At 43.8% G+C, this 27,579-nt stretch overlaps 1 protein-coding gene across 1 annotated transcript in view; it reads left to right on the top strand.

Moving 5' to 3' along the window:
* Positions 1-27,579, top strand: part of LOC306833641 (plexin-A1-like) — a 258,108-nt gene that overhangs the window by 133,901 nt on the left and 96,628 nt on the right. Inside the window, 5 exon segments of the mRNA XM_079359035.1 lie at positions 4,049-4,180; positions 17,102-17,202; positions 18,205-18,328; positions 18,721-18,874; positions 20,297-20,396. Coding sequence (XP_079215161.1) covers positions 4,049-4,180; positions 17,102-17,202; positions 18,205-18,328; positions 18,721-18,874; positions 20,297-20,396 — 611 coding nt within the window.

Here is a 27,579-nt window from a genome sequence, read left to right as displayed (position 1 = left end):
TCACTGTCCTTATGCAAGACGTGCAGCCTGTTCCTGCTTCCGCAACGTATATCACCATGATGAAGAGCATCAGCTGAGCGCCTGGAATGTAAATGAGGGCTATCGTAATAGCACAGAGTGCGGCACACCTGCTCTGCACGATAGCTCAACTTCTGTGGAAGTGACTGCAGTGATATGTCAATTTATCCTGCGTATACTCCTGCGCGTAAACATTGTGTTTTGAGACTAATTGATTGGTGGATAATTTGAATGCAAATAGCAGCAATTAATGTTTACTGCTCTCTGAGGATAGTAGCACTGCTGAGCACGTAAAAAAAAAAAAAGTGCCTGATTGTCTGGCTCTGAAGACGTAAACCAATCAGGAAAGGAAGAAAAAAAAACAGTCTCTTTTAATGACTCCTAAGCTGTCAGTAACATCAAAGCGGAAACTTTTATGGGTTTTTCAGATCTAATAATCATCCCGGGAGCAGTTATAAACGCATATTTAATAAGCGCATTTTAAAACAGGTAGACACCGCTTTTGTAGCTGAGTCTCTTTCATCTTATAGCTCGGGCTCTCTGTTAATAAGTTCCACAAAGGGAGAAACTGGACAAATGGAAGCATAAAAAGGACCCAGATGCCCCGTGTCTTGCCCCCCCCCCCCCCCCCCCCATTTCACTTTTACGGCTTTGAATTTACTGAGCAAAGACTACAGAGAGAAGAGGTGGGATTTATGGAGCTGCTTCCCGCAGGTATTCCAGCTAGCTAAACATATGACTGAAAACTTTTTTTACTCTCATAATAAAGTGCTTTTTGCATTAGTCGGTTTTAGCATAACTCAGGGTATTTAACCAATGTCCTTTTATATTCCCATTCTCACTCTTAAATTGTTAAATACAGCAGCCGGGTCAGTAAATGCTATTAAATATAGCACCACCTCTCCAGCATCATTTTCTGCATGGACACTGTTCTCCTGCTCGTGGTTTAATTCAGATTTGAACTTGGGTAGCTGTTGTGTTGTGACGTACAAAAAGAGGACTAGTCCAGGATGATGATGTTCAAGGCCGCAGTGAAACCATTACTAAGCGCTCATCATTAGTTAACACGTCACCTATGGTGTGTTTCTTCTTAAAACTGAGATGTTTTTCCATAATTTGATAGAAAAGCAACAACACTGTGACTGGTTCCTCACATTGATGAGCTTTTAATTGTTTAAAATCCAAAAGTCAGAGAATGGGGAAACCTGTGCCGGCAAAATGTGTTTTTAAAAAGTTTTCCAGACGTTTGCTTGTTTATTGCCAGAGCTTGTATTGTAATTACCAACAACCCCTCTAGCATCATCGCAGGACTCTGTCCTCCATCTGGTTGATTTACAGTTGAACGTGGGTGATTTAGAATAAAAGCATGTATCTCCACTCAGCCTGCAACTTTACAGACAGTCCACGGTTCAAAACCAGAAAGACACAATAGACCGTTTCCTGACGTGAATGTGTTTTTAATTGTTAAAAAGCCAAAATTCATTAATCAAAAACCCTTTCTAAAAATATACATTTATGAAAAGTAACAGTAATCTTTATTATTATTAATAGAGCTGGGAAAAACAAACACACAGCGATCACTTATTCAGATGCTGAGCTGTAAAAAACAAACTCTGACTTTGGTGCTCAAAGACTCACAACATTATGGCTCTTAAAGGTTTATGTATTTCTTTGATATATGCATAAAACACACTGAAAATGTTGTTCTTTTATGCATATTGTAAATAAATAAGTACAGTAGTGTTGTGAGTCTTCCGTCATGTTTGGCACATGGAGCCTTGAACATACTGAAACTGGAGAATAGCTTGTCATAGTTTGAATTGTGTGTCTGCGGAGCGACTTGCTGTATTTTGCGAGTTTGAAGTGAGATGTGTTGGCTCTATATTTAGCATGTTTGTTCTGTTGCACAGTGTGGAGTCAAAGTCAAAGACATGAAAAGGAAGTTTAATGGAGGGTTAATCAAAGTTTGCCCTCCTGAAGTGCTGCAACTTCCTGAGCCAGAAGTCTGTTTGGATACTCTAACTTGGAGAGTGCAGAGGTCGCAGAAGGAGAGCAGAGACCTGCAGGCGGGTCGACGAGATGAGAATCGACAGTCACCTGCTCCGGTCTGCGGTCCCCTCTGTGCCGGCTGACCTGAATCTCACTCCAACTGCCCTCTGCCCCGAGCTGTAGGGCACGACACGCTCCCCGCTCTTATTCCCTGCTCCAGTCCTTCACTTATCACAAGTGATACAGAGGCCCAGGGCATGTAGGAGTTTTAAATTGGCCATATAAAGTTTTTTTTTTTCTTTGAGTGTGTGTGTGTGTGCGTGTGTATAAGTGTATGTGTGCGTCTGAGCTGGCCTGTACCGTTGTTGACAGAGAGAGCGAAATCATTAGTCAGAAAAACAAGGGGACAAAAGGTCACACTTACATCGATAAAAAGTTTTATGCTGCGTTTGTGTTGGAGCAACAAAAGGTTCTGCTAAAACAAATGACCTCTGGTCGGTCAGAGCTGGGATGCATCGCCCGAACACACACACACACACACGCACACACACACTTCTCTGGAAGCTGTTTTCGACCTGAGCAGAGATGTCTCGATGCTGTAAACTCTACCAATCAAAGGAACGTAGTTTTTACCTTGTTTAACGTAAATGTCCCTTCCAGGAACTCCTTGAAGTGTAATTGAAGGAACACTTGACTTGTAACAAAGCAGCTTCCTCTGCCTTAAGACGAAAAGTACATAGAGTGATGGCAGCCAGGCTGTTAATGAGCGCTTTGATAAAGGATTGCAGTGATTTAGCTGATGATAACGGCAGACTATAGAGACAGAGGAAGAAGAAACAGAGTTGACAGAAGCAGTTCAGGTTGAAAAAAGAAAAAGAAAAAAAAAAAAACAGAAAAAGTTTTAGCAGCTTAAACTGCAGTGATGGATGAGCTCATGGAGGTCTGGAAAATTAGAACAAGAAGGATCCAGACAAAAGAAGAAGAAGAGGGAAGACAACGATTTCCTGGCCGGCTGCAGTTGTCTGTCAGTGCGTAGGCTAGCTGTACTCGACTCGCACTAGCATGTTAACCTGTCTCTACACAGTTTGATACAATGGCTGAGGCTAAGAGGGGGAAGAAGGCAGTTTGGATGAGCGAAAAAGAGAAGATGCATCCCTGCAGTGATTATTCAGAACAGATTATGACCTAATGTTTGGCTGTGTCGTGTCGTGTCGTCGTTGTCTCATGTTAAGCAGCTTTACCAGGTGCAGAAAGTCATCGAACCCAAGTTATGTCTCAGGCTTGTATATCAATCTTCCCCCCAAAGTTGTCTTTACAACAGGTTGTAGAGGCCAACGGAGTCAAATCTTCTTAATAGTACTGTCCTGTGTGAAGTGAGAAAAAATAGATTCCTGTAAAAATCAAGATTGTAATGTTCAGAGATTTTACATCAATTCATCATTTCCATCTATTTTGTTTGGCTAATCAGTCACTCCTGGCTAAAAGCTAAGGCTAGCTCTTTCATTTAGTAGAATGCCAAATGAACCAGCAAGGAATTCAGCCAGTCTCACAGATGACTGGAGTAGATCCTGGAGCATGTACTCATTAACAAAGACTTTGAATCATGAATTCAGAATCCTTCGAAGATTCTGAATCGAATCATGACCGCAAGAATTGAATCTGAATCTAGTTGTGAGAGACCCAAGAGTTCCCAACCCTTGTCCGTCAGTCAGTCTTTGGTTTCCACGCCACCAATCAACAAATACATGTTTACTTGTTTATTTGTTAGGCTCCCTGTAAGCTGGACCCGGGAGCTCAGTTGTTCTTCCTGGTTTCCACTTTGTTGTCTGTGACGGGGAGCCATGAAGGCAATATCTGTTTGACAACAGTGCAGTTTCACTCCGAGACCTTCAGCGGGCGCCAGTGGAAACAAACAGCTGCACCGTTTCACTGGAGACAAAACTCCCAAAAGTGGACAATCTGTTGATGATTTTATTTTTCTCAAACACTCGATGATTACTGACCGAGCTTTTTCCTTGTCTTCTTTTCGTTCCTGCTCCAGATCCTGGTGAACTCTGTCAATCAGCCCGCCTTGCTGTACGAGAACGTGGTGGTGAGCAACGGGAGTCCCATCCTCAGAGACATGCTCTTCAGCCCCGAGCATCAGTACCTCTACGCTCTCACAGATAAACAGGTAAAGACACTCGCTAATGATCCACAGCTCATAATGCAGCTGATAGATTCTGCTGATGACCCTGACAAATGATGGAGAAACATCAATAGTCATTTATCCGTCTGCTGCTTTTAGAGACAACCCTGTGATACATGACAGCCTGTGGCATACTTAATATGCGTGCAAGCTTTCCCTCTTGTCATTGTACGTTTTCAGCTGTTTAAAGACTCGGATGCCTTCACACCCTGTCACTCCCTATTTGATATCGCTTGCTGAGTATTCGCAAAAACATACTTCATACTGACAAGAGACGGAGTTTCAAAATCAGAGGCTAAACAAAGAAAATGGTGAAGTAACACTTTGAGAGAAAAGACAAAGGCTATAAAAAAAAACATGCTCTGCAGGATCGAGCTCTCCCGATAATTACAGAGATACAGATTAACACATAGTGTGTGAACACACACACATAAGTGCTAATTAATATTATTATTTATATATATAAAGCCTCCATACCGCTCTTACAGTCGTGAAACGTGATACATGCAATCTTTGAATATTAATTGCTTTAACAAAGATTTCTTTTTAGCACCAGTTTTAGAAGATCGAGGTTAAAACTCTAAAAAAGATTTGCATGCTTTTGGGAAAAGCTGTTTTCACTGACGAGAGAAAACTTTAATGTTGTTAACAATAAGACCGCTGCCCTCTGAGGTACGTGAAGTCAGAGAGTCCAGTTTGTTCAAAGCTCGCTTTGCTGCTTTCTTCCACCCGTCCATTTTCTTCTGCTTATCCGAGGTCGGGTCGCGGTGGCAGCAGGTGCAGTAAGTGAACCCAGACTTCCTTTTCCCCTAGCAACGTTTTCCAGCTCCTCTTCGGGGATGTATAATATAATCCCTCCAGCTTTGGAAGACTTTCAAAGAAGGCATGTGCAGAAGGCGTCCTAGTCAGATGTTTATTAAATCTCTTTTGCTAAGTGAATCACAATATCAACAAATGAAGGGAGAGGAAAACAATAAACAAAGTGCAGCAGTTTAATGACATGCACAGAGATTGACTGTTTGCGTTCATACACTCCATGGTTGTGCAGCTTCAGTATCACAGGGTATAAACGTCACCAGCACCCCCGTCCCACTCGCTCAAGGTGAATCTTCCTGATCTGGCTGCCTGTTGCATGCTTCATTTTTATAAGAAGTCTTCTGTTCAATTTAAGTGCTCCAAAATAAAATTCTGAGCAAAGAGGGGAATGCAAATGTTTTGAGTTGAGCTGTCAAAAAACACTAACACAAATTAATCACCTAAAAAAAAACTCTATCTACTGTCCTATCTTTTCAAATAGAGGCGTAACCATGGCACGCTGATGTCACTATTAAGATTATGTGTAAGAACAGTAGTCGCAATCGTTTAATAAGTCTGCCCCGATCCCACAACAAATGGCCAAAGGACTGTCCACACACACACACACACACACACGCACACACACGCTCACGTTCTGAAGAGAATCAAAGATAAATCGTCCGAGGCCTTCAGACCGACTTTCTTTCGGACTGTTTCTTTACTGAATGTTATCTTCAGCATCCTCCTCCAAACACGACTCACATGACGTCAAAACTGAACCAGGAGGAAATTCTAACTTCTGCGACTTTATGAAACGTGACATGTTCTATATATGACATGTAATACATTACATATAGTTTTACACCAACGTGATCAAGTCAGTTTGACTGTTTGACTTCTCATTTTCCGTCTTTCATTCTCGGCATGCAGCTGTTGTTATCTTGACTTTATTTATGTGGGATTAATGCTCCACTCTGCAGACTTCAGTCACATCCTCTCGTCCTTCGTTTACCTGCACGGCTCTCTTATCTCATAACACTTAATGACTGCTGTGTGATAACCTTCAACAAGACTTCCCCGGCATGTAGACATTAACTGCCATGTGAGCGCTGTGTAATTTACCAGCAATTACACTTAATTGACTTCCACGTGTCTGAATGAGCGCAGAGAGGAAGTGGAGTGTAATTGATACCGATGGACAGCGTGGCTGCGACGGGGGGAAATAATAACTGTCGATCATGGGAAGTGGTCGAGGATGCTTTAATCTACCGCTTGCTTTAAAAACATTACTTTTAAAAAGTTATACGATGATGCATTCGCGTTCACCTTTTTGCAAACGCAGGAAGTTAAACAGCAAAATGTATGTGCGTGCAATTAGACAGAACATCGATTAAGACTGGGATTTGATTCTCGTTATCAATTGTGTTGAAATGCAACATAAATATTTGAATTGTTCAAATGCGCCTCACAGCGGGGAATTATCCCGGTCGATGGGGGCGGGGAGCAAAGAGTCTCCTGAGACAAAACATAATGTCAAACAAACGACGCAGAAGCAGCAGACGAACCGACAGAATCTGCTATTTTAAGCTAATTAGCTTAAATATCAACGCTGCGTGCAGTCCGACAGAATCAACCGAAGAGTGGAGAAGGAAATACGAGAGAACAGAAAACATCATCAAGCTGTTTAATGACGTGCACTGAGATCATAGCGAGCGCGTGCCTACAGTCTATGGTTTTGCAGGTATTGCAGGGACTAAATGTCACCTTTCCCTCCCACTCGCCTCATATCGATTCTCCAGATTGTATCCTGCTGTGATTTCACATCAGCTTTTTTCCAGAGTTTTGTGAAAGTGTGAAAGCACTATTTCTTTAGTGAAAGGTCTTATCCTCTAAAACCTGGAGAGACACGTACCTTTTTTTTAAAATCTTCCTCATAGTGGTTCAACGTTTGCCAAGTTTTTGCAAATAACAATAAAAACTGCAGAGCTAGTTAACGATAGCAAACCAACAGTCACAGTTTACCTCGGTGTCTTCAAGCTTCCTCCATTAATGTTAAATGTTTATTATAAAGTACAGTTTAACATTCAACCTTACACACGCACACACATGCAGACACACGCACACACACACACACACACACACACACACACACACACACACACACACACACACACACTGCAGCAGCTGAGGATCAAACCACCGATCTACCAATAAGCTCAGTTATGATGGCTGATTTCAGACATAATGCTAATAAGCTAAACTTGATCGTGTTCCTCTGCTCATGAAGCTTAGAAAGAAGAAGAAGAAGCACATATTGTAACATTTTCTATTCATTTAAAATGCATTATACTTTGATGTGGAGTTGTAATCCCGTAAAACTGTGAATTACTCAGTGTGAACGAGAAGGGAAGGACCATCGCTTTGTTCAGCCGTAATGGCCTTTCACTCTCCCAGCTTCAGCAGTGGACAAATTCACAGTCCAGTCAGCGAGTGAAACTGAAAAGCAGAGAGAGAGAGAGAGGTGGTGAGAGCTGAAGAGGTGAGAAAATATAATTGGTTTGCCGGATATGGTCTGTGCCTCATCTTCTTTTGAACATTCTCGGGGCTCCTCGTCGTCTTCGCCTCTCTCTCACATGGACTGGGTTTGTGGAGTAACTGTTCTCCCAGCAGCAGCTTCAGACAGCATAGAACAGAGCGAGGGCTCTTCCTCTGCCTCCATGAACTTGTGCTCCAGACAGCGCAGAAACCAGCGAGAGTGTGTGTGTGTGTGTGTGTGTGTGTGTGTGTGTGTGTGTGGAGCCTCCCCGGCCTGCCCATGAGGAGCGTCCTTCTAGCCTGAGGCTGTCTGGACTTGAGATAATGGGTTGTGGTTTTAAGGACGCTGGCCAAGAAGAAGGGTGTGTAAATGTGAGCTCCATTCAGGCCAAAAGAAGAAACACAATAATCTCAAATAAAATCATGCAGCCTGTCTCCCAGGACTGAGTGAGTAAGATCTACAGAGTCAGTCTCATAGGGACTAACAGGAAATGATCAGAAAAGGAACATCTGACCAGCTCTATGGAAAGGATTTTCTGCTTCAAAATTGACTGCGAGGAAGGAAGCAGACGATCTATTAAACTCACTTTCACCTTTGATGATGTCCGTCTGGGACACCGACTGCCAGATCTGTCACTTTCCCTTGAACGGTTCATTTCACGCCTCACACGCCCGCCCACGTTCTTCGCTCTAACACGACACTTGGCAGAACCTGACGTCTGGTTCAAGAACCTCAAACGTCCCGTAACGTCTCATTCAGGAAGCAGGGAACCACGACCAGGGATTACGCCGACATCTGTGTGTTTTATGTTTGAGATAAACTTGATCTACTGAATGTTCATAATTCTGTTCGTTTGTTCAAAAATGAATCTTTTACACATGACGACTTGCTCCTGCTCCTTTTGAAGGACTTTATAAAGTTGAAGTCTGCACCAGGGCAACAACCCGAGGAGGCACGACCTTCGGACAAACTGTCCCGTTAGTCAAAGGAACTCAATATTGGAATATTCTCCCTTTCACAATAAGAGACTCAAAAAAACGTGCAGCCTTCAAAACACACCTCAAACAGTGGATCAAAGGAAACCAAGTCTAGGCCTTTACCTTTAACCTTTAACCTCTTGTGTCACTTGTGCTTTTGTGCAGATGAAAACTAGCACTTCTGGTTTAATCTGGCATTTTTTACAGCTGTAATAATTACAGCTATTCATTAATATGCACTGTCCCTAACGAATAAAGAAAACAGAATAAGGACACTTCACGTTCTCTTCTCCGGTCATCACTCACCTGAGTTGGTTTGTTAATATTGATCTTTATTCTTTCAGTTCTGTTTACAGCTCCCACACAATCAGCTCGACGTATACGGCTCTCTCTCTCTCGTGCGCCCTCTACAGGTGTCTCCCAGTACCACACATAGATTTAGTATTATGCTCCTGACACAGCTGGTTGCGTGTGCTTGAACAACACGTATGGAGAAGTTGGTAAAGTAGTGTTTGCAGATACCTGCCTGTGTACACATCCGACTGCAGATCAACATTAGCATTCACAAGGTGTCGCTTTCGCCGCCACACAGGTAATGTCTTGTATGAATTCTTGTTTTTCCCACGAGCCTCTGAGGGGAAATATCTGCCTATTTAGCTGCAAAACGCTCCACAGAGTTAACCCATTTCTGCTCCCAGGCTGGCGTTAAGTGCTTGGTTGGTACGCAGCAACACTGAGTCCGTCCCGGCTTGATAGTTAAATTCTACTCGACAAAATAAAGTTTAAGGATGTTGAAACAAAAACAGCGTCTGCAGAAGGACGCGCTGCACTTTACTTCTGGCTAACCTTGGGTCCTCAGTCATAGGTGTCTCTTCAGCATGTTGCTTGAAAGGCTGTTATGTGCATACTTACTTTGATGATTACTCCTAGAAGTGAGGTACATCTAGTCCTCTTCCTCCTCCTCCTCCTCTTCATCCGTCTATCCCTCTCTCCTTGTTTGAATAATAGAAATGCCAAGTGACGAGAGCTCAGACATCAGAAAGCCCATTTCCCAGCTTGACAGAGCAATTTACCTTTCCCCATATTCACTCACACACGTAATTAAAAGTGCTGGATTGGACCGCAGCATATAGGCCGCGTATCTGTATAAGTGACTCACCCAAACGCAGCCACACACAGTACGAAAACATAAAACTGTCCGATTCAGAGCGAGGGGAGAGTTTTCGATTAGCGAGGAACGGATTTATACATGGCTGTCTTTGTGTCTCTGCTCCACACACACACACACACACACACACACACACACACACACACACACACACACACCACTGTTTCTTTACCTTTCTTGAGCGTTTGCTTCTGTTCATTTAATTGGTATCACATCCTTTTTTTTTTCTCCTTTTTTTTTGTGCTCATAAAATAAAACGAGTAAACTGCTCTAAATCAGTTCGATCGTCGCCGTTGTTTCCTCGTTTACGTTTTTAAATGATCCTCCTGATCTAATAAAAACCTCAGACTCGGAGAGATTTGTCATCCTGTCATCATCCTCTCTCTGCTGCCGACGTCACGGACCCAGACGTGTATCTTCCCCTCCGTCTTCCTCTATGGATGACATCACCTAATTGCTTTAAAGTAAATGACTAAGTGTATTACAGATCATAATCTATTGATTCCTGCTATACCTTTGATCTCTTTTTCTCAATTAAATTACTTACATTGCTTGCAGCTTTAAGGTGAAGCTTTTCATTCTCAATATAATGAGTTATATTCGTGTGACACAGTGCAGCCTAATGGATGCCTTAGGACTTGTTTTTTATGTGTTTTGCAATCTACATATTGAGCCCAGTCTCTGATCTTCTCTCATGGCGTTGCGTCACCTCCACATTTCCACTTCTGAGCTCACGGGGCAAGGTCAATCGTCCGCGCTTGTAAAACAGCTTCATGAGGTGACCCGTTGGCAGGGACGTCTTCGCCCCCGCCTTGAACGGCCCCCCCATCAGACGCTGGCATAATGGTCTGATGATGTACCTCGGTGTATCGATTCAGCCACAGTACAAAAATGTACTCAGCCATCCTGCGCTGCACAGTGGAGAAACCTTACCCCTGGCAGCACATCAGAGAGGGTTCATATTCAATTCACTCAGCGTTAACTGCACTTGGAGGTCAGGGGAGAAAAGACTGCTGCACGCTTCTTTTTATAAGCAGTTTCTTTTGGTGTTTTTCCAACTTTGAAGTTGCTAAAAATTGTTAGTGTAGACGGAGAGAGGGAGAATAATGAGAGGATACTGAGATCTACTGGAAGTGCCCTTGGCCCTGTCGGCTAATTGGCGAGTGGAGTTTTGGAAGTGCATGTCTTCGCAGTTGTTTGCGTGGGCAAGTTGAAATTAAAGCCAGGGTGGTTAACACCACTGCTTCACAGACGCTGTCATTTCCAGCAGGGAGACGAGCGTGAATATCGTCTCTGAAGACGTGCGGTGGAAAAGAGACACAGAGATCCTTCAAGGCAGCTGCTGTTTAAAGTTCAACTTTCATACTTGACTTTTACTGACCACTGAGCCTCTTGTGGATTTAACCAGCGGCTTTCATAAACAATTTATTCCAGCTTTATTTCTTCCTCGCAGAATCAAAAAATGAGTGGTGACTGCGTGGAGAGAGGCTCCTTTTTTGGTTTGTGAATAACAGCTGCTTCTGTGCTCAGCAACACTTTACACACAATTCAACATTTTCTGTGGAAACTTTAACTGCATGTGACTTGCAAAGTTTAGATTCTGAAGTATCATCCTTTTTTTTTTTGATCAAAGGTTTATTTATGGACCTTTAAAGATAGGACGAGAGAGAGAGAGAGAGAGAGAGAGAGAGAGAGAGAGAAATGAAGCCACAGGGCGGATTCGAACCTGGGCCGCCTGCCTAGAGGATCATAGCCTCCGTGTAGAGTACATGGAGCGCGCTCACTAACAACAGGGCTACTGGTGCTGACACTCACACACACACACACACACACACACTGTGGGCTGTCAGCAGCCTGTCAGGGCGGAGAGGTGAGTGATCGGCTGATCAGAATGTGATTTGTGAGACGGTCAAAGAGACAGACTGCGAGAGAGGAGATGTCTTCATGTGGCTGAGAGGGACGGCGTGACTCGGGTTTAAAACAGGAAATAGACTAAAGTTGATTTGTGAGAGAGCTCATCTGACTCTGATTGTGAGCTCGTGGGTGATTAAGACATCTGAAGGGACTTTGTGTTTAGTCTTTAAACGTTCATATACGGAGGTATGTGGAGCCATGCTTCAGGTTTAAAACACACAGCTGTAACTTTTTGAACACCTTTATTTTGAGATATTGTTGTCAGGTAGTTAGCTTGTGTTTACCTCTGTCTTCAGTCTTTATGCTAAGCTAACTTTAACCCCTGCTGCTGAAGCTTCATATGTACAAAAGCATTTCAATTCATTGACAATTAAGCATTTTTATTTAACAATTTAGGAAATCAATGTGCAGTCTAAGTCTTTGGGGATGAGACTCCAGCATGACGGCTTCAGGGGGAAGATAGCAGGACAGGAAACTTCCTCTGCGTTGGTCGAGGTGAAGGCGGCATGTTTACATGAAGTCATGCTGCATGCTGCGTGGGGTTTAGATTGTATGTTTTCAGCTGTAATCAGAGATGATACAGAGAGTCTCAGCAGCTCTTCTTTGTGCAGCAGTGACACAAACTGGAAAGATGTCAAAGAGAAACAGGTGGAGGAGGATGGCTGTAGAAGTGTCTCTGATCACGTACGCTGTCAAAGGCGGGTCGGGTTTCCACACAGCCTCTGGATATGAAACTGACCAAGTTTCCCATTGTTCTTGCTGTATGTGTGGGCTACTACCTGCTGGGGATTGCATCGTTTATGAAAGCAGTTTGTTGATTTGCTTTTTAAAATGTGATGACGGGCCATTGTGTTTCTTCTGTGTTTTTTCTCTCTGGGCTTTCCTCGTCTGTTTCCTTCAAGGTTGTGTCTGCTTGGTGTCGACTTTTGATTGATGAGGAAGAAGCTGAAATGCCACGAAAAAGTTTTTAGAGGTCTTCTTCAGGTGAGAAAATGATCAACCCTGAAGAGGACCTCGGGTCCAAATGTTGTGGTTGATTTGAAAGTCTTTTTTGTCGTTTGAGCGAGCGCCTCTTCTCCTTCAGTCTGCTCTTCCTCTGCTGCCCTGCACAGGATACGTGATGTGCGTATAACTAGCACTGTTTATGACTTTTGATTTATGGCCTTATTTTCAGCTGTTGCTTTTTTTGGAGGGGGGGGGGAGATGTCCAGCCAAATTCATGACAGATGAAAGTGCAGCATAAAGACACAATTGCAGCGAGCAGGAAAAGGAAATTGGACAGACAAAAGAAATGAATGAATAGAAACTATCTGTGTGTATTTCAGATCCTGCTGTTGTTTATTATACCATTGTTTTTGCTTATGTTCAGACTTTCCTCCCAGCACATCAAACAGCAGCCTGGTCCTCGGCCCTGAGCTTCACACACTCATCAACATCAGTTTGGCTCATGCAGGGCTCCTTTTCAAAGATTTAATCATAACTGTAAAAGTTTGAAATTTGAAGTGACGTTGTTCATTTTGTGTATCTCTGCTGGGCGCTGTGAGCTTAGTGGTTAGTGTTCATGTGTGGAGGCTGTCGTCCTCCAGGCGGGCAGCCTGGGTTCAAATCCGTCCCACCTCCTCTGGTCACTTGTTGTATCAAGTGGAGGAGCTTTTTAGCCTTTTTGATCAAACTAGCACTCCACAAGTTTACTTCCTGAACATTCATCATTTTCTTCAGGATGTTGGCACCAGCTGTCGAAAAGTGGCGCCGCCAATCTGGTCTCTGTTGTTATGTTTCCCTGCATGATGATTGTAGAGAGAAGCAGCTTCTTGTGATGCACAACGATGATGGGGCTAAATTGTGTCAGGTCATGTGACCGCTGCACTTGCAGTAATGATGGCACGTCTCAGCTGTTTTTAATGATATATTCACTGTACGTATTCACTGTAACCTGATGACAAAGATGTTAAATGCGCCAAAGTCCTTTTTAAATCCAGATGTTGAAGTTCATTTCGTTCTCTGACACGCCTGCAAACCAGCGTTGTAGACCGCACATACCACAAACTGCATCTCACATTGTGCTGCTGTTACATGCGTGTACGTCTGGTCGGCTTAATATCCAGCCGGCTTGCAGAAATAAGCCATCCATCAACCTATTGTGTAGTGATGGCACCTTATATTCTTCCCTATAATATACAGATGGGACAATTACAAGCGAGCCTATAGCTGGGACAGCACGGGCCGCATATGTGGAATGAAACATCAGCGGCAATTACATTTGTGTGTCTTTCTCATCCATCCTTTCCTGCATCCCTCATCTACTCGCCCCCCCCCCCCCCCCACACACCCCCCTCCTTCCACCCCCCCCCCCCCTCTCTCTCATCCGCCACGAGGCAAATTAAGAGGCTCTCTATCATGACCCAAATGCAAGAAGCTCATTTGCTCTGTTATTTATTTGCAATTTGTAATAAGAAAAAAAGAGGCCAAATCCCAGTGGAAGGTTGTTTTTTTCTCTCTACAAACACTCTCCATTATCAGTTGGAGGACCAAAATTAATGCTTCAAATGGACATTTTCACACTGTGTGCTCCGTTCTTTCTATCTTCCTCTACCTCGGCTCCTAATTCTCCTGTCCTTCCTCCCCTCAGCCTCGCTCCGATGTCCACAGATGGATGTGTTTTTGCCTCTGCAGCAGCAAATGGGCCAAGATGAAAATGCCATATTTAATATAAATAGGTGGCTCTCACTTACTTATTGTCTCACACACACACACACACACACACACACACACACACACACACACACAGTCGCTCCCCAGCCACCTCAGTAAGACAAAGAGTCTTTGGCCGAGCATCTCCCGTTTCCCATCCTATTATCTGTTTTCTAAAACTCAATAATTGAACTGTTCCATAAGAATACATCATCCTCCCCACGACCACAAAGCCACATTGAATAAACTTCTCTCCCTGGCTGTTATGCTTTAGTGTGACATGTTTTGTTCCTCCCCCTCCCTATATCAGACAGGCTGTATTACTAGCACTAGCATTTGTCCAAGCGCAAGTAATGACTGCAATTTGCTGCTGCTATTCGGTGTCCTGTGAGAAGCCTGTGCCTGGTAATGGTAGCATTACAATAGTTATCAGACGCAGGTTACTATTATCGTGCTATGAATCTGCCATAAGCTATTGTGTCCAACTGTACATCAGAGTGACACAGGAGGAGGAGATAACTGGTGTCTGGTGTGAAAGCTGTCCAGGAATGGACTTCCTAAATATCGTCACGTTTGGAACATGTTTCCTGCACACAAACGTCAAAGGAGAAAATGTTGTTTTTCTAGGACTCAGAAGAAAACCTTTTTTAGCTTGTCTGTAGGGACTTAAGTTGGGACCTGGAAGTACAGACTTGTGTATTTTTTAACAACCTTTATTAACCTGAGAGTTTTCTGGAAAAAGGCAAAGAATTTCAAAGTTGAGTAAATTATTAATTTGACAGATTTGTAGCCGAAAGAGACGTCAAATTAAAAATATTTTAAAACTTAAACCTTTGGCTTTAATTGTAAATAATTGCCTGTCAACTAAAAGGTCATGAACATGTTTTTAAATCATCAGTTGAACCTTTGTTTCGTGGTGAAGTCTTAAAGGTATTTACACACGAGCGTCAGATCTGGTCTGAAAGTTGTACAGGTGAATGCATGTTCACAGGTCCTGTTTGTGCATGTGTGGAGTTCAGGCGAGTGTGTGTGTGTGTGAGAGAGAGAGAGAGAGAGAGAGAGAGAAGCGTGTCTCTCAATAACAGAGTGTGAAACCAGAAGGAAGAAGATGATGAGCCTCGAGTGCTAGCAGCTGGTGTTGAGATCAAAACTTCTGCTGGTATTGGATGAAAGATAAAGAAGAATACGGAGAACAGAAGACGTACACGTGAAAACAACATGTGCATTAGTGCCGGATGAGTCGTGCAGAAAAAGACATGAATGGAGTCTGATTTCCTGTTTCAAAGAAAGAGAAGTTGCGATGCACAAAGGGAAGAGTTTCCTCTTTGAAGGTGTGTTCACCGTTAGATCTCAGCCTCAGTCCAGCTCACCTGGTGTGCCCCCCTGCCCAAGTACTGCCATTGATGTGTTGTAGTTCGCCCTGACCGAGGCACATAGGTGTGTGCGCATGTGTGTGTGTGTGTGTGTGTGTGTGTGTGTGTGTGTGTGTGTGTGTGCGCTCATGCGGGGGACAGGTCTCGTGTGGTGAGAGATGATTTAAGTATTTAACAACTGCCCCAGAAAACTAGCCTCTAACTCTAAATGTGGTCCAGACATTATAACTTTCTCACCAGTGTGTGTGTGTGTGTGTGCCTGCCTGCTTGTGTGTGTGTGCCTGCCTGCTTGTGTGTGTGTGTGTGTGCGTGTGTGTGTTCGTGTGTGTGAGTGCATGCATGCCTGAGGCAGTTTCCTGTCTGTTAATCCGTCTGTCTCAGACAAACTTCAACCATCCTGATGAGATAACACAGCCGGAAGCCGACGCATGGCGTGTTAGACGTCTGTGTGAACTGGCATGATTAAAGCTTTTCTAAATGTCTTCTCAAAGAATGATTCTTTGACTTTAGAGAATCCTCGCGCTCAGGTAAAACTCAAGCTAACTTCCTGGTAATCATGCAGACAGATGGCGGATGGTTAAAGTGCAGACGGCAGCAGAAAACACGTCTGTTTAATGAGAACTGCAAAGACAACTATCTGCAGAAACAGACTTCCTGAGTGATAGTTCCTCTCTATGTCACTCTCTCTCTCCCCCCTGATATTTGCCTGTGTTCTTCTTCAGCTGCGATTTAACCGGCAGGTAAACGTGGGCAGCATTGTTTGATGTCCTTGTTAATACTCGAGTTCTCTGATTTTCCCCCCAAAGAGATCATTAAAGTTTCATCTTATCTGAGACACGCAGATGGCAGCCTGAAGAGATTTAGCGGACAAAAAGGAGTAATCCTCGATGTTTATCTCGACGGTGTTAAGTACAATCGCACATTCTTTGCAAGTAATTCACAGGCATTAAGGGAAGCCGGTCTTCTTATGTGATGATGAAGGCCCTGTGTGAGATTCATTACATAAAATAAAGGAGTGATGGCTGATGAGTGCTGCAGCCCCTGAACATGCATTATCTCATATTTACATGTTACTCTGAAGTCCAGTGTGATAACAGGCAGCACATGAATGGATGCATGTACATGGACTTCAGTATCCTGCTTTTAGATGGGGGTTTTTTTTAAGTGTTTTTTTTTTTTTGCATTTGTGCAGGGAAACCTCTTATCTTAAGTCGAGACACCGGGATAAGCCCTCATCCAAATTTTGAGAAACCAAGATTTTGCTACCTGAAGCATGAAAACTGGACTGTTTATCTGTGATGGTCAAAGTGTGCATTGTTCCTTTAATGTCATGTTCCTGGCTCAGTACAGCTCCAGACGATCACGACTCCAGCAGGCCTGAATGGAGGGTTGAAGGTGGGTTGCTCACGGGGTATTAACCAGGTGTGTGTGTGTGTGTGGCTTTATCTCCAGGTGACCCGTGTACCAGTGGAGAGCTGTGAGCAGTACACTTCCTGTGGAGCCTGCTTGGGCGCCGGTGACCCTCACTGTGGCTGGTGTGTGCTGCATAATGTGTAAGTGCAAATCTCACACACACACACACACACACACACACACACACACACACACACACACATGCGTTCTCTAAGATTTGAGGACTTTCATGAACTATCGTGGCGGTCAGGCGAGCAAAATTGTCATTCATGAAAATGATTATCTTTATATGATTTATTACTTCTACTTCATGGGGGATCAGTAGCTCAGTCTATAGAGACTTGGGAATGTCCTTGGGCACTGCCGAAGTGCCCTTGAGCAAGGCACCGAACCATAGTCAATGAACAGAAACAGAAAACTGAAACAACATAAACATCAATCAAACGCACTATGATGTCTTTATCCATTTTGCTGTTGTATTCTCTTGGACGTAACCTGTTACTATAGAAACCAATGTGGATCAGACCACGTCAATGCGGACAGTCAGTCAGTTAGATCAGATTCTGATTGGATTGGGGCGGCAGTCTGAACAAAGCTTTAAAGACACTCGTGTTGGACTTATTTGGTGACAGGTGTCGAAGAAGGAGAGAAATAAAGGTTTGATCAGAACCGTGTTGATAACTGTGAGGCGGTGAGGCCACCGTGTGCACACCTTAGCCGAGCAGCTGAGAAATGAGCCTCTGATGGTGAAGCATGAATGAGCAGCTGGTGCCAATTAGCTAATGCAAGAGTGACTTTAGTGCTCTGCCTGAACCGAAGCCATGCCCCATTTAGTTTTTTTTTCACTCTGCCTGTGTATCGGGCTCCATGTTTCACTGGTGTGCTCTGCTATGTTCTATTAATCAATCATAATGTTACACAGTCAGACTGATTAAATAGTACTACTAACCCTCAGTGAACCATGGAGTGATGCTGATGAAGGCAGTCACTTGTTGCACACGATGGAAGTGTGCGGAAAAGCTAAATCCACAGTCCCTTAAACTGGACTACAGTCTTCACTCTCTCCCTGTCACTGATTTCTCTTTCTGTTTCATCCGTGGCTGTCCCGTTCGATTTGATGAAAGAGTATTTCCCTTCTGTAGATGCTCGAGGAAAGACCACTGTGAGCGAGCAGAGGAGCCTCAGAGATTCACCACCAGAGTGGAGCAGTGCGTCCGACTGTCCGTGCAACCCACCACCGTCTCTGTCACCATGTCAGAAGTGCAGGTGAACTGTCTTTAGAGTCTTGTTGTGTGTGTGTGTGTGTGTGTGTGTGTGTGTGTGTGTGTGTGTGTGTGTGTGTGTGTGTGTGTGTGTGTGTGTGTGTGTGTGTGTGTGTTTAGAGATGTCAGTGTGTGTATTCGTGTGACAGGGGGAGTGGGGAAAGATGGACAGCAAAGTGAATAAGATGGAGGTGAAATGGGATATAATGAAACTTGTTCCTGTCTGATCTAGTAGCCTCCTGTCTGTCATTTTGAGTAAGAGCTGAGTCCTGAGTTTTGAGTCCCAATGTTTGAGTGCAGTTTTTCCTGTGTGTCAGTAGAAATCTTGCTTATTGCATCATTTATGAAGCGTATTGATTTTAAACATGTTTCTCTCGCTCGTCTTTCTGCTCTCAGTTGGTGCTCCAGACGCAGAACGTGCCCAGCCTGTCTGCAGGGGTGAACTGCTCCTTTGAGGACTACGTGGAGACGGAGGGAAGGATCTACGGCGGAAGGATCTTCTGCCTGTCTCCATCCACAAAGGATGTCGCTCCAATAACAAAAGACCAGGGTAAGAAGACAAGAAAAACAGGGTGTCCCAAAAGTTGGGAATTGTAAAATGTTGCAAAGATTCTCCTCTCAGGTTTTTTCCTTTTTTGGGCTGCTTGAGGACTGGAATTAAAAAAAAGCAATTGTTTGTTTGGCTGGTGAATTAATATCAAACAACATTCTCCAAAGTCTTAAAAGTAGTTATATAAAGAGAAAATTGGAATTACTTTGGCATTATTACTGCAGCTAATGCTTCCTAACTTGATTTGTTTGGGAGACTTCTTACTCGGTCGTAGCGGGCATCAGCATAACATACTTCTCCTAGGCCTTATTTTTTGGCCCTCAACCTCGCTCCAAACAGATACACAAGCACACAGAACTATAGTAGACAACTCACAAGCAAGCGGTGTATGCCATCATGCAGAAAAAAACACCCTGAAACGGTCCTCCAAAGCGGCCTGTGATCAGCACCACGGACAGCTGCCGCCTCAGCCTGGTTCCATGAAACTGCCAAACGTCCAACAACGGATAAACTGGCAGCTTCCACTGTGTAATGATGAGAATTAAATAAATAAGCACGAAGACAAGCATGGGCGCTTCACGTATGCTGACATGTTACGGATGACAGCACCTGAGACTTTTACAGGCAGACTTCATTGTTTGTCATTAAACAACACGGCGGACACATTTGATCACACAGAAGGTGCATGATGTCCAACATATGAGAGGAAAGTAACCAGTTAGAAGTATGCACATGTAATGAGATTAATACAGGATGAATTACAGCCATCAGTTTGGAAGTCTGGATAAGTTTAAATACAAATCACAAACATCGCATGATGCAGACAGGAGCGTGACATGTTTGACTTTAAAAAGTGCTGACTAGTGTCCTCCAGAGCGGCTGGACACATCACTGTCCAAGAAATCTACTTTCATAATCAAAAATTAGGAAATAATTGGTAATTTGACATTACACACTTGACGTTGAGTCGCACGCACATGAATGATCTCCTTTCATTCAGCCGTGAAAAACACGACTCATTCTGCTCTTTAAAGAGCAGCGATTGCTTTGCTATTATGGAAACGAGAAGCTGCGGATTCACAAACTTACTGCACCAAAGCCGTACATTGATCCAGACAGTTGAACTGTTTTGTCCACTGAGTAACTTCCTCACCCGCTCTATTGATTCTGCCCCGGCCTCTGCTTAGACCAGCAGAAACACTGAGGTTTCAAAATGTCAGAGACACTGGAATGGACAAGTTACGATATAAATGAAGCTGTTAACATTTCATGTTGAAGCTTTTTTGGCCTGAGCATGATCCTGAGTTCATGAAAGATGTTCCAAACACTCGCTGGTTACGATAAGATCAGTGGGTCATTTACAGAAATACAGGAAGTGTCTGTAATAAGACCGTTCACATGGTGTTCTGTGGCTTCTTATAGGGGACCAGCGTGTTATCAAGTTGTATCTGAAGTCAAAGGAGACGGGCAAGAAGTTTGCCAGCGTGGACTTGGTCTTCTACAACTGCAGCGTCCACCAATCGTAAGTGTTCCTTCAATTTTCAAATGTAAAAGTTTTATAACACAGGGCTCTTTGCAAAGTTTTAATGGAGTGGATATGAAAGTGAAGGAGGAAGAAAATGTCAGCATTTGTATGTTTTTACCAAGGTAAAAAAAAAACAAAAAAAACAATTCTAATTCCAATACTCAATATGATCCCAAAGGCAGCAGGCCTGTGGAGAGCATCGATCATTGAAAAGGTGACTGTGGCTCTTTGCATAAAGCAGCAGTTCTGAAATATTGGCCTGCAAATAAATCCCCGAGTGGAGAATCGAGAAAACAGCATGCAACCTCCGCTAATTCATTACTCGATGTATTCGAGCTTTTTTACAAATCAATTAGTTAATTAAATCTCGAGCAATGAAGCGACTGCTGGTGAGTGAAATAATAAATCGATTCCTAACCATGCAAGACCTGCAAGGACGGCCAAGCTCCAGTGGCTAAAATACATCATTCATGTTCCTTGGAAAATGGAATTATCCCTCATTTAGGTGTAGGAATACTGATTGGCTACTCAGCACTGCATGGGGGGGGGGCTTTTACACACTGAGGTTGGGTTTCAGGAAAGAGGAAGAAACACACAAGAATAATCTTCTACATACCACTGCAGACACTCTGTGTAAACTCTGTGTCATCTATCATATAAATCTGTGGAAGGAAAGTTAGGGATCAAGTTTGAAGCGTTTCTGTCAAGATAACAACTTTAGTTAAATACGAGTGTTTTTCATCTTAATGGACTTAAGCTTGTATATCAGTGTTCTCGTCTTCTGACTACTCAAAGTGCTTTTACTTTAACTAGTTGACACTGACAGGCTATAAAATGGAGACATTGGTCTCTGGTAGAAAGTCAGTCCACATTTATAACCCAGTCAAATCTGTTCTACTTTAGGAAGCTGTAAATAAGAAATGTTGAACACAGAGGTTGGTAGGTAGTTTCAGTGCTGCCTTGTAGCCAGACGTGGTCATCATCTTACAGTGACTTTGACTCCTTCATATCCTGATTGGAGCTTATCCACTATAAACTTTACTCTTTGATTGTAGGATTTAGAGTCAAGAATGAGCCACAGCTGATTCAACAGTCCCTCTCCTCTCCTCGCAAGAGGAGCAGGGAGACGGGGAGGCTGTGATTGGTTCATCAGATTGGTACCTCGTGGCAGACATTGGTCGTATTTTTTTCATCCTTACAGACTGCTACAGATGACGGGTTTTCTTTGTTCCTGTTTCAGAGCACACGAGTTATTAATTTCTGTCAGGAGACAATTTTAACTACAATCTTAAAATGTATCTGGAGGAAATGTTGCCTTTAAATAAAAAGCCTGTGAAGCACTTGAACAAACAAATGACGCCTTTGTTTCCTCCTATGTTAAACTCAAACCCATCTTGTATCCAAACAACAAACAGGCCTGGAGCTACCATCACAATAGATCTAATCAAATCTTTAGCCATGCTGAAGTGTCATAAGATGAATATTATTAGCTGTTGTCTTTGAATTCCTGTAATGATTGAACACAAAGGAGAGGTAGAGGTGAGAGAGAAAAGCACAGCGGCATTTAAATCTACCTGATAATGGATGAAGAATGTCCTCTTAATTGAGCTGCCTCGTTAAATAAAGGTTAAATAAAAACAAATAAAATGTCATTTCCCCTAAATGACTCTTGGCTGCTCCTCTGAAGTCTCTCTCTCTCTCTCTCTATGTCTCTCTCTCTCTCTATGTCTCTCTCTCTCTCTCTCTCTCTCTCTCTGTGTGTGTCTCTCTCTCTCTCTCTCTCTCTCTGTGTGTCTCTCTCTCTCTCTCTCTCTCTCTCTCTCTCTCTCTCTCTCTTTGTTGTATCGTTCGCCTGGCACAGATTCACATTTAGATATCTGCACTTTGTGTCGATACACCTGAAATGAAAATGCCTCTCCGGATCCCTCAAAGTGGATTTCTCTTTTGCTTGCCAAGTGAGGATTGATGTCAGCAGAATTCTCTCCCCCTAATGTTTACATCATTTAAAATATCCTCCTGTCCTGTCCGTTGTGGGCTTTCTTTTGTTTGCTTTGAAGGAGATAACTACATCTTGTCAGAGAGAAGGAGAGTAAAAAATAGAGCCGAGTCAGCACCCTACATCTGGTGCAGTCAAAACGTTCACTTCACCTACTATCTTTATTTTTTTGTAAATATTGTTCTTTTAAATTTCTAATCAAATTTGATGTTGAAAGTTTATGGCGTACATGTTCTTTGATTAATTAAACATTTTTTAATGAAAGCTGAGGGACATCTTCAGGGCGCCTCCGGTACGTAGACTGCAGTCCTCCAAGTGGGCGGACCCAAGTTAGAATCAGACCTGTGGCTCCTCCCACCTGTCAGTCCTCACTCTGGGGCGGCTGTGGCTCTGTTGGTAGAGTTGGTTGTCTCTCAACAGGAAGGCTGAGGGTTCGATTCCCAGCTACGGCAACATGTCCGATGTGTCCAGTGAGCAAGACTCTTCACTCCGAGTTGCTCCCACTGCTTTATCAGCAGCGTATGAATGGGCTCTACCATCAGTGTGTGAATGTGTAGGTTTGACCTGTGGTGTACAAGCGCTTTACTGTACAAGCTCGAGTCCCCTTCACATTTACTCTCTCTTTCCCTCATGTCTGACTCTGTCCACTGGTGTATCTCTAAATACAGGCATTAAAAAAAATAAACTGTCTCTTCCGTTTAAAAAGTTCCAGGGACAAACGCTGAAAAGATAAAGAGCTTAAAACTCAAACTCCTGACGATGACTGAAGCCCTGGCATTAACAGTAAACAGTAATAAGGAGAGTAAAGTGCACTTGTTTTGCATTTTGGCCCTGTGGTACTCCTCTCCTCTCCCACCTCCTTTCCTTTAGTCGATTACTTTCTCTTCTTCTTCCATCCTCTCTCTCTCTCTCTCTCTCTCTCTCTCTCTCGACCCCTCTTATCCCCCTTTCTCCTCGACCTCCCTTCGCTTGTCCCTCTCTCGTTCATCAAGCCCGTTTATTGCCCGCGCTCTGCTCTCGGCCCCGCATATATCTGCATAGTAATAGGCGCTTAATTAGCTGCAGCCGGGTGCCTGTGTTGAGATCGTCATAATGGAGTGGGCCTGGAGAGAGAGCTCACCTGGGCCACTTCTCAGGGCCTCCAGGCCTGGTTCGATGGCTTTGAATCATTTTCTGTGTGTGTGTGTGTGTGTGTGTGTGTGTGTGTGTGTGTGTGTGTGTGTGTGTGTGTGTGTGTGTGTGTGTGTGTGTGTGTGTGTGTGTGTGTGTGTGTGTGTGTGTGTGTGTGTGTGTGTGTGTGTGTGTGTGTGTGTGTGTGTGTGTGTGTGTGTGTGTGTGTGTGTGTGTGTGTGTGTGTGTGTGTAATTTTATATTTGGGAGTTACAGAGTGAACAGTACGTGTCAAAGTGACTGCACTGCACTGTTTATTTATGCATGTTTGTGGGCATGCAGTAAGTTTTAATAGATATGTGTTGCAGTTGGTGTGTGTGCCTCTTATTAAACACCCCCCCACACACACACACACACACACGCACGCACTGCGGTTAAGTCTTTGATGTCGGCCCCCTCAGGACTCTGCACGACTGTAAAACTACAGAGCAGATATTATCGCAGCAGCTGTAACATAAACCCACATATTATACCCCACTCCCACTCTGCCGCCCCCCCCCCCCTTTCACCTCTGAGTATTTGACCCCCTGTTGTGTGTCGGAGGGCTCGGGAGTCACGGCGTTTAGATAATGGAGTTCTCCTCGTGGGCGTGGTGGGCGGCTGAAAGTGAAGCAGCACCAAACACTCAGATGTACAGGATCAGCACAGATGCACGAGCAGAGCGGCCTGCAGGCATGTGGCCAGACGAGCACGTGTGGAGCGTCACGAAGCCTTGCTCAAAGGTGGATGCAACCAGCACATGCACATTCTCATGCAAACACACACAAACAGGTGCAATCACTGTCTGAAGGCGCACAGAGACAGAAGGCAAAGACTCGGTGCAGCAAATTAGGCTCCGAGCTATTTACATACGCTGTTACAATATTGTAAATTTGCATTAAAAAAGAGGTTTGGAATAGTTTAATTGAGCATGCGGGAGGAGGAATAATGCATGTTTAAAGAGAGGAAGAGAAACAAAACGGAGGGAGAGTGCCGGAGGGAAGAGCGGGACGAGGAAGAGAACTGTGAGCTCCCTGAGAGCTGATAGGAGGCATGAGGAGAGAGAGAGAGAGAGAGAGAGAGAGAGATCTAAAGCAGAGTGTTAGCGTAGCAGACAAAGATTGTGCCCATTGTGTCAGGAATAATGTGTCCCACACAGCTAAAAGGTTAGCGCTGCAGCCTCAGGCCACCATGACCATTACAATATGAAAGGGCTGAAATCTATGCAGTGAAAAGAGGCACTCAAGGGAGCGGATCCGCCCACGCTGCGGCCCCCCCAGGACGAGGTCTCACTTCCAGGCTTTTCAGCCCCTCGTTCAGAGAAAGTCTCTGCAATATCAGAAACTATTTCAACTTTTTTGCAATTACATCATCATTACTCGATTTATTGTGGCAATGGTTGCTGCTCCGTTTTCCAACAAGTGTGACCCGCTTTAATTAAACTGAGGGTTGAGACTTGCAGACTTACCGCTTTTGGACATTGCCGTGACAAGAAGCAATAATATCGTATAATGAGTCTGAGTCCCCTGTTGAGAATCTAAACTCCTCATTTGGTTCCTGTGCTTTATAACTTAATGATGTATGCATCCTTTTATGGCTGCTCACTTTGGAGCTTTATTGGATGAAACACAAAGAGGCCTATTTATAGCTCAGGTAGCACAGCTGGTCCAATCTGTCTCCTAAACACCGTCGACATGAAGGAGTCCTCAGAAATGTGCTGACAAATTCATATAACCATACTTAAAGTCTGACAAGGTACAGATGAGCCTTTAAAAGCTTTTTGCAATCCGCCCTTTAAACTCTGTTAACCCTTTCACTCACGCTGGTTACTACAGGGGACAGCCATTTACCACTGCGGTACACTTGTGGCAATGTACCCAGAATGTCTTTAAAATCAAGATGTCCCATGAAAACTCAGCAAAGGACACGTAATCCAGGAATATCTTACAAATCCAGTTTTTAAGAAGACCGTCGGAGCCTCCGATCTTTCCAAAAATCACCTCCGACTCGGAGGTCTCGGAGGACTCGGAGGTGATCATTTTTGGAAACATTAAGCGACAACTTAGGAGCAGTTCATGTGCAGTGTCAGCTCATACGCTGTCGTCCACTGATCAGCAGGTGTTAGTGCACCAATGTGACGTCACGTCAGTTATTTTTCTCCCATTGATTGTCTGCCGTCGTGCTGTTCCTGCAGCCTCCAGGCGAAAAACTGCGCAGGTCGTTTGAGCTCATCGAGTGTCATGTTTTAAATATGCAAACTTCAAAACTCTAAGACGGGCATCGTTTAAAACGTAAATCCAAACGATTCTCTTCACCCCAATGCACGAGTGAAAACTGAAAAATGTTTTTCAGTGGAAGATAAATCAGTTATTTTGTTGATGCAAGAATGAAAGTGTATTTACATGAAGTATTGTAGCGTAGCATTATGTGCTCTTTCGTGGTCACTGTACATTACAAATATATAAAAAAAGTTTGCATGTCCTAAGAAGTGAAAAAAAAAACATTTAAGCCATGATGCTACCTGATTTTCATGAAAGATAACATCGTAATAACAGATGGCAGCACTGAGGTTGGTTCATACATTAACTGAAATAGTTGAAAGGATGATTGTGTGAGTCTGTACATTTTTTCATTTTCCATCATGTTAAGCTCTTTGAATCTGCCGTGCACACATAGCTGGTGTTACCTTCAGAAGGTTGAGGCTCTAACTTTAAAGCTTTTTATTTCAGCTCAAACAGGACAAAGTAAACTCACTGCTTGTTTAAGGTCTGCACACGTTGACCCCAAGTCTTTATGAGAAAGACGAACGTCTTGATTTCAACAGAATTGCAGCTTCACATTTGACCTTTTTCCACGTTAGTCAGAATAAATGAAGCATATGATTCTTCATTTCTTTCTTTCTGCTCGCATATGAACAGCTTTGTTCCATCGATCCATCCCTCGCTATAGCTACCAAAGCAGGGAGAAGATGAAAAGGCTTTTTTGACCCGGCTCTGTCGCTCGGGCTTGTTAAATAGCGGGGGATTTTATTGACTACATTGCAGCAGTTCAGCCACTTACCCACGCCAGTTGTCCGGGCATTGACAGCTCCACTGTAGGACAAGTCTCCACTGGCCAGGTGACTCAGAGGAGCGCTGAGATGTCAGCGTAGGTGACAGCTTGTGTGTAGAAGTGTGTCCTTCAGCTCCTAAGTGTTTGTTCGAGCAGCCGTGGGCGTGCATACACAAGCCTGCGGGTGTGTGTGTCCTTGCTACAAGAAATCGATAAACCCTGGGGTTAATAGTGAGGAGGAACTGGCTCACCAGCTCTGCTAACAAACATCAGGCTGTTAGCATAACCTCAGTGTCCCCCCCCCGGCTCCCCATGGAAATCCACTGGCATTGATTATAAAGCTCATGCTGCAGTTCACTCTAGTCTCACTGGCTTAACAGCAGCTATATGAAGCGTCTACCTCTCTGTCACTCCAATGCAGAAGATGTAGAAGTTAACCCTCCGAAATCTGAATGAACCAAGCACAGAGGGACAAAGACAGAGTGAGGATTAGACTGAAATCCAGTTTAAAGTCAATGTTTCCTGCAGCACATTTGGCGTAGAGAGCTGATTTCTTTTTCTCCTTCAGTTTGGAAGAACTGGTTTAAAAACCCTCACGGTGACTCATTACTATCACTGTTTTCACATGGGCAGAAAATGTGGCTGTTTCCGTTCACAGGTGCAGCTCCTCTGGCAAATATCAGGAGTTTATCAGGAGATATATGCAACTGTGAAAGCTATGTATGTTTGGGGGGGGGGGTCAGCAGACAGGATTCGAACCCACCGCTGCTGCTCTGTACATGTGGCATTTGACTTGTCAGAGATCACTTATCAAACAGTGAACTTGGCGTTATATTCTAGTCTTTGACTGAAGTGTGAAAAACATTTCTTCTCCTCCAGGTCAGAGGTCATAAAGCAGCAAAGTAACTCACAGCACACTCACTTTTTTTCATATTCAACACGAAGCTTGGCTAAATGAACAAATATTAGACGACATTTTAATAA

Source organism: Symphodus melops, assembly GCF_947650265.1.
Source record: "Symphodus melops genome assembly, chromosome: 13".
In the NCBI taxonomy this organism is placed as follows: Eukaryota; Metazoa; Chordata; class Actinopteri; order Labriformes; family Labridae; genus Symphodus; species Symphodus melops.
This window is presented reverse-complemented; position numbering and strand designations above follow the sequence as displayed.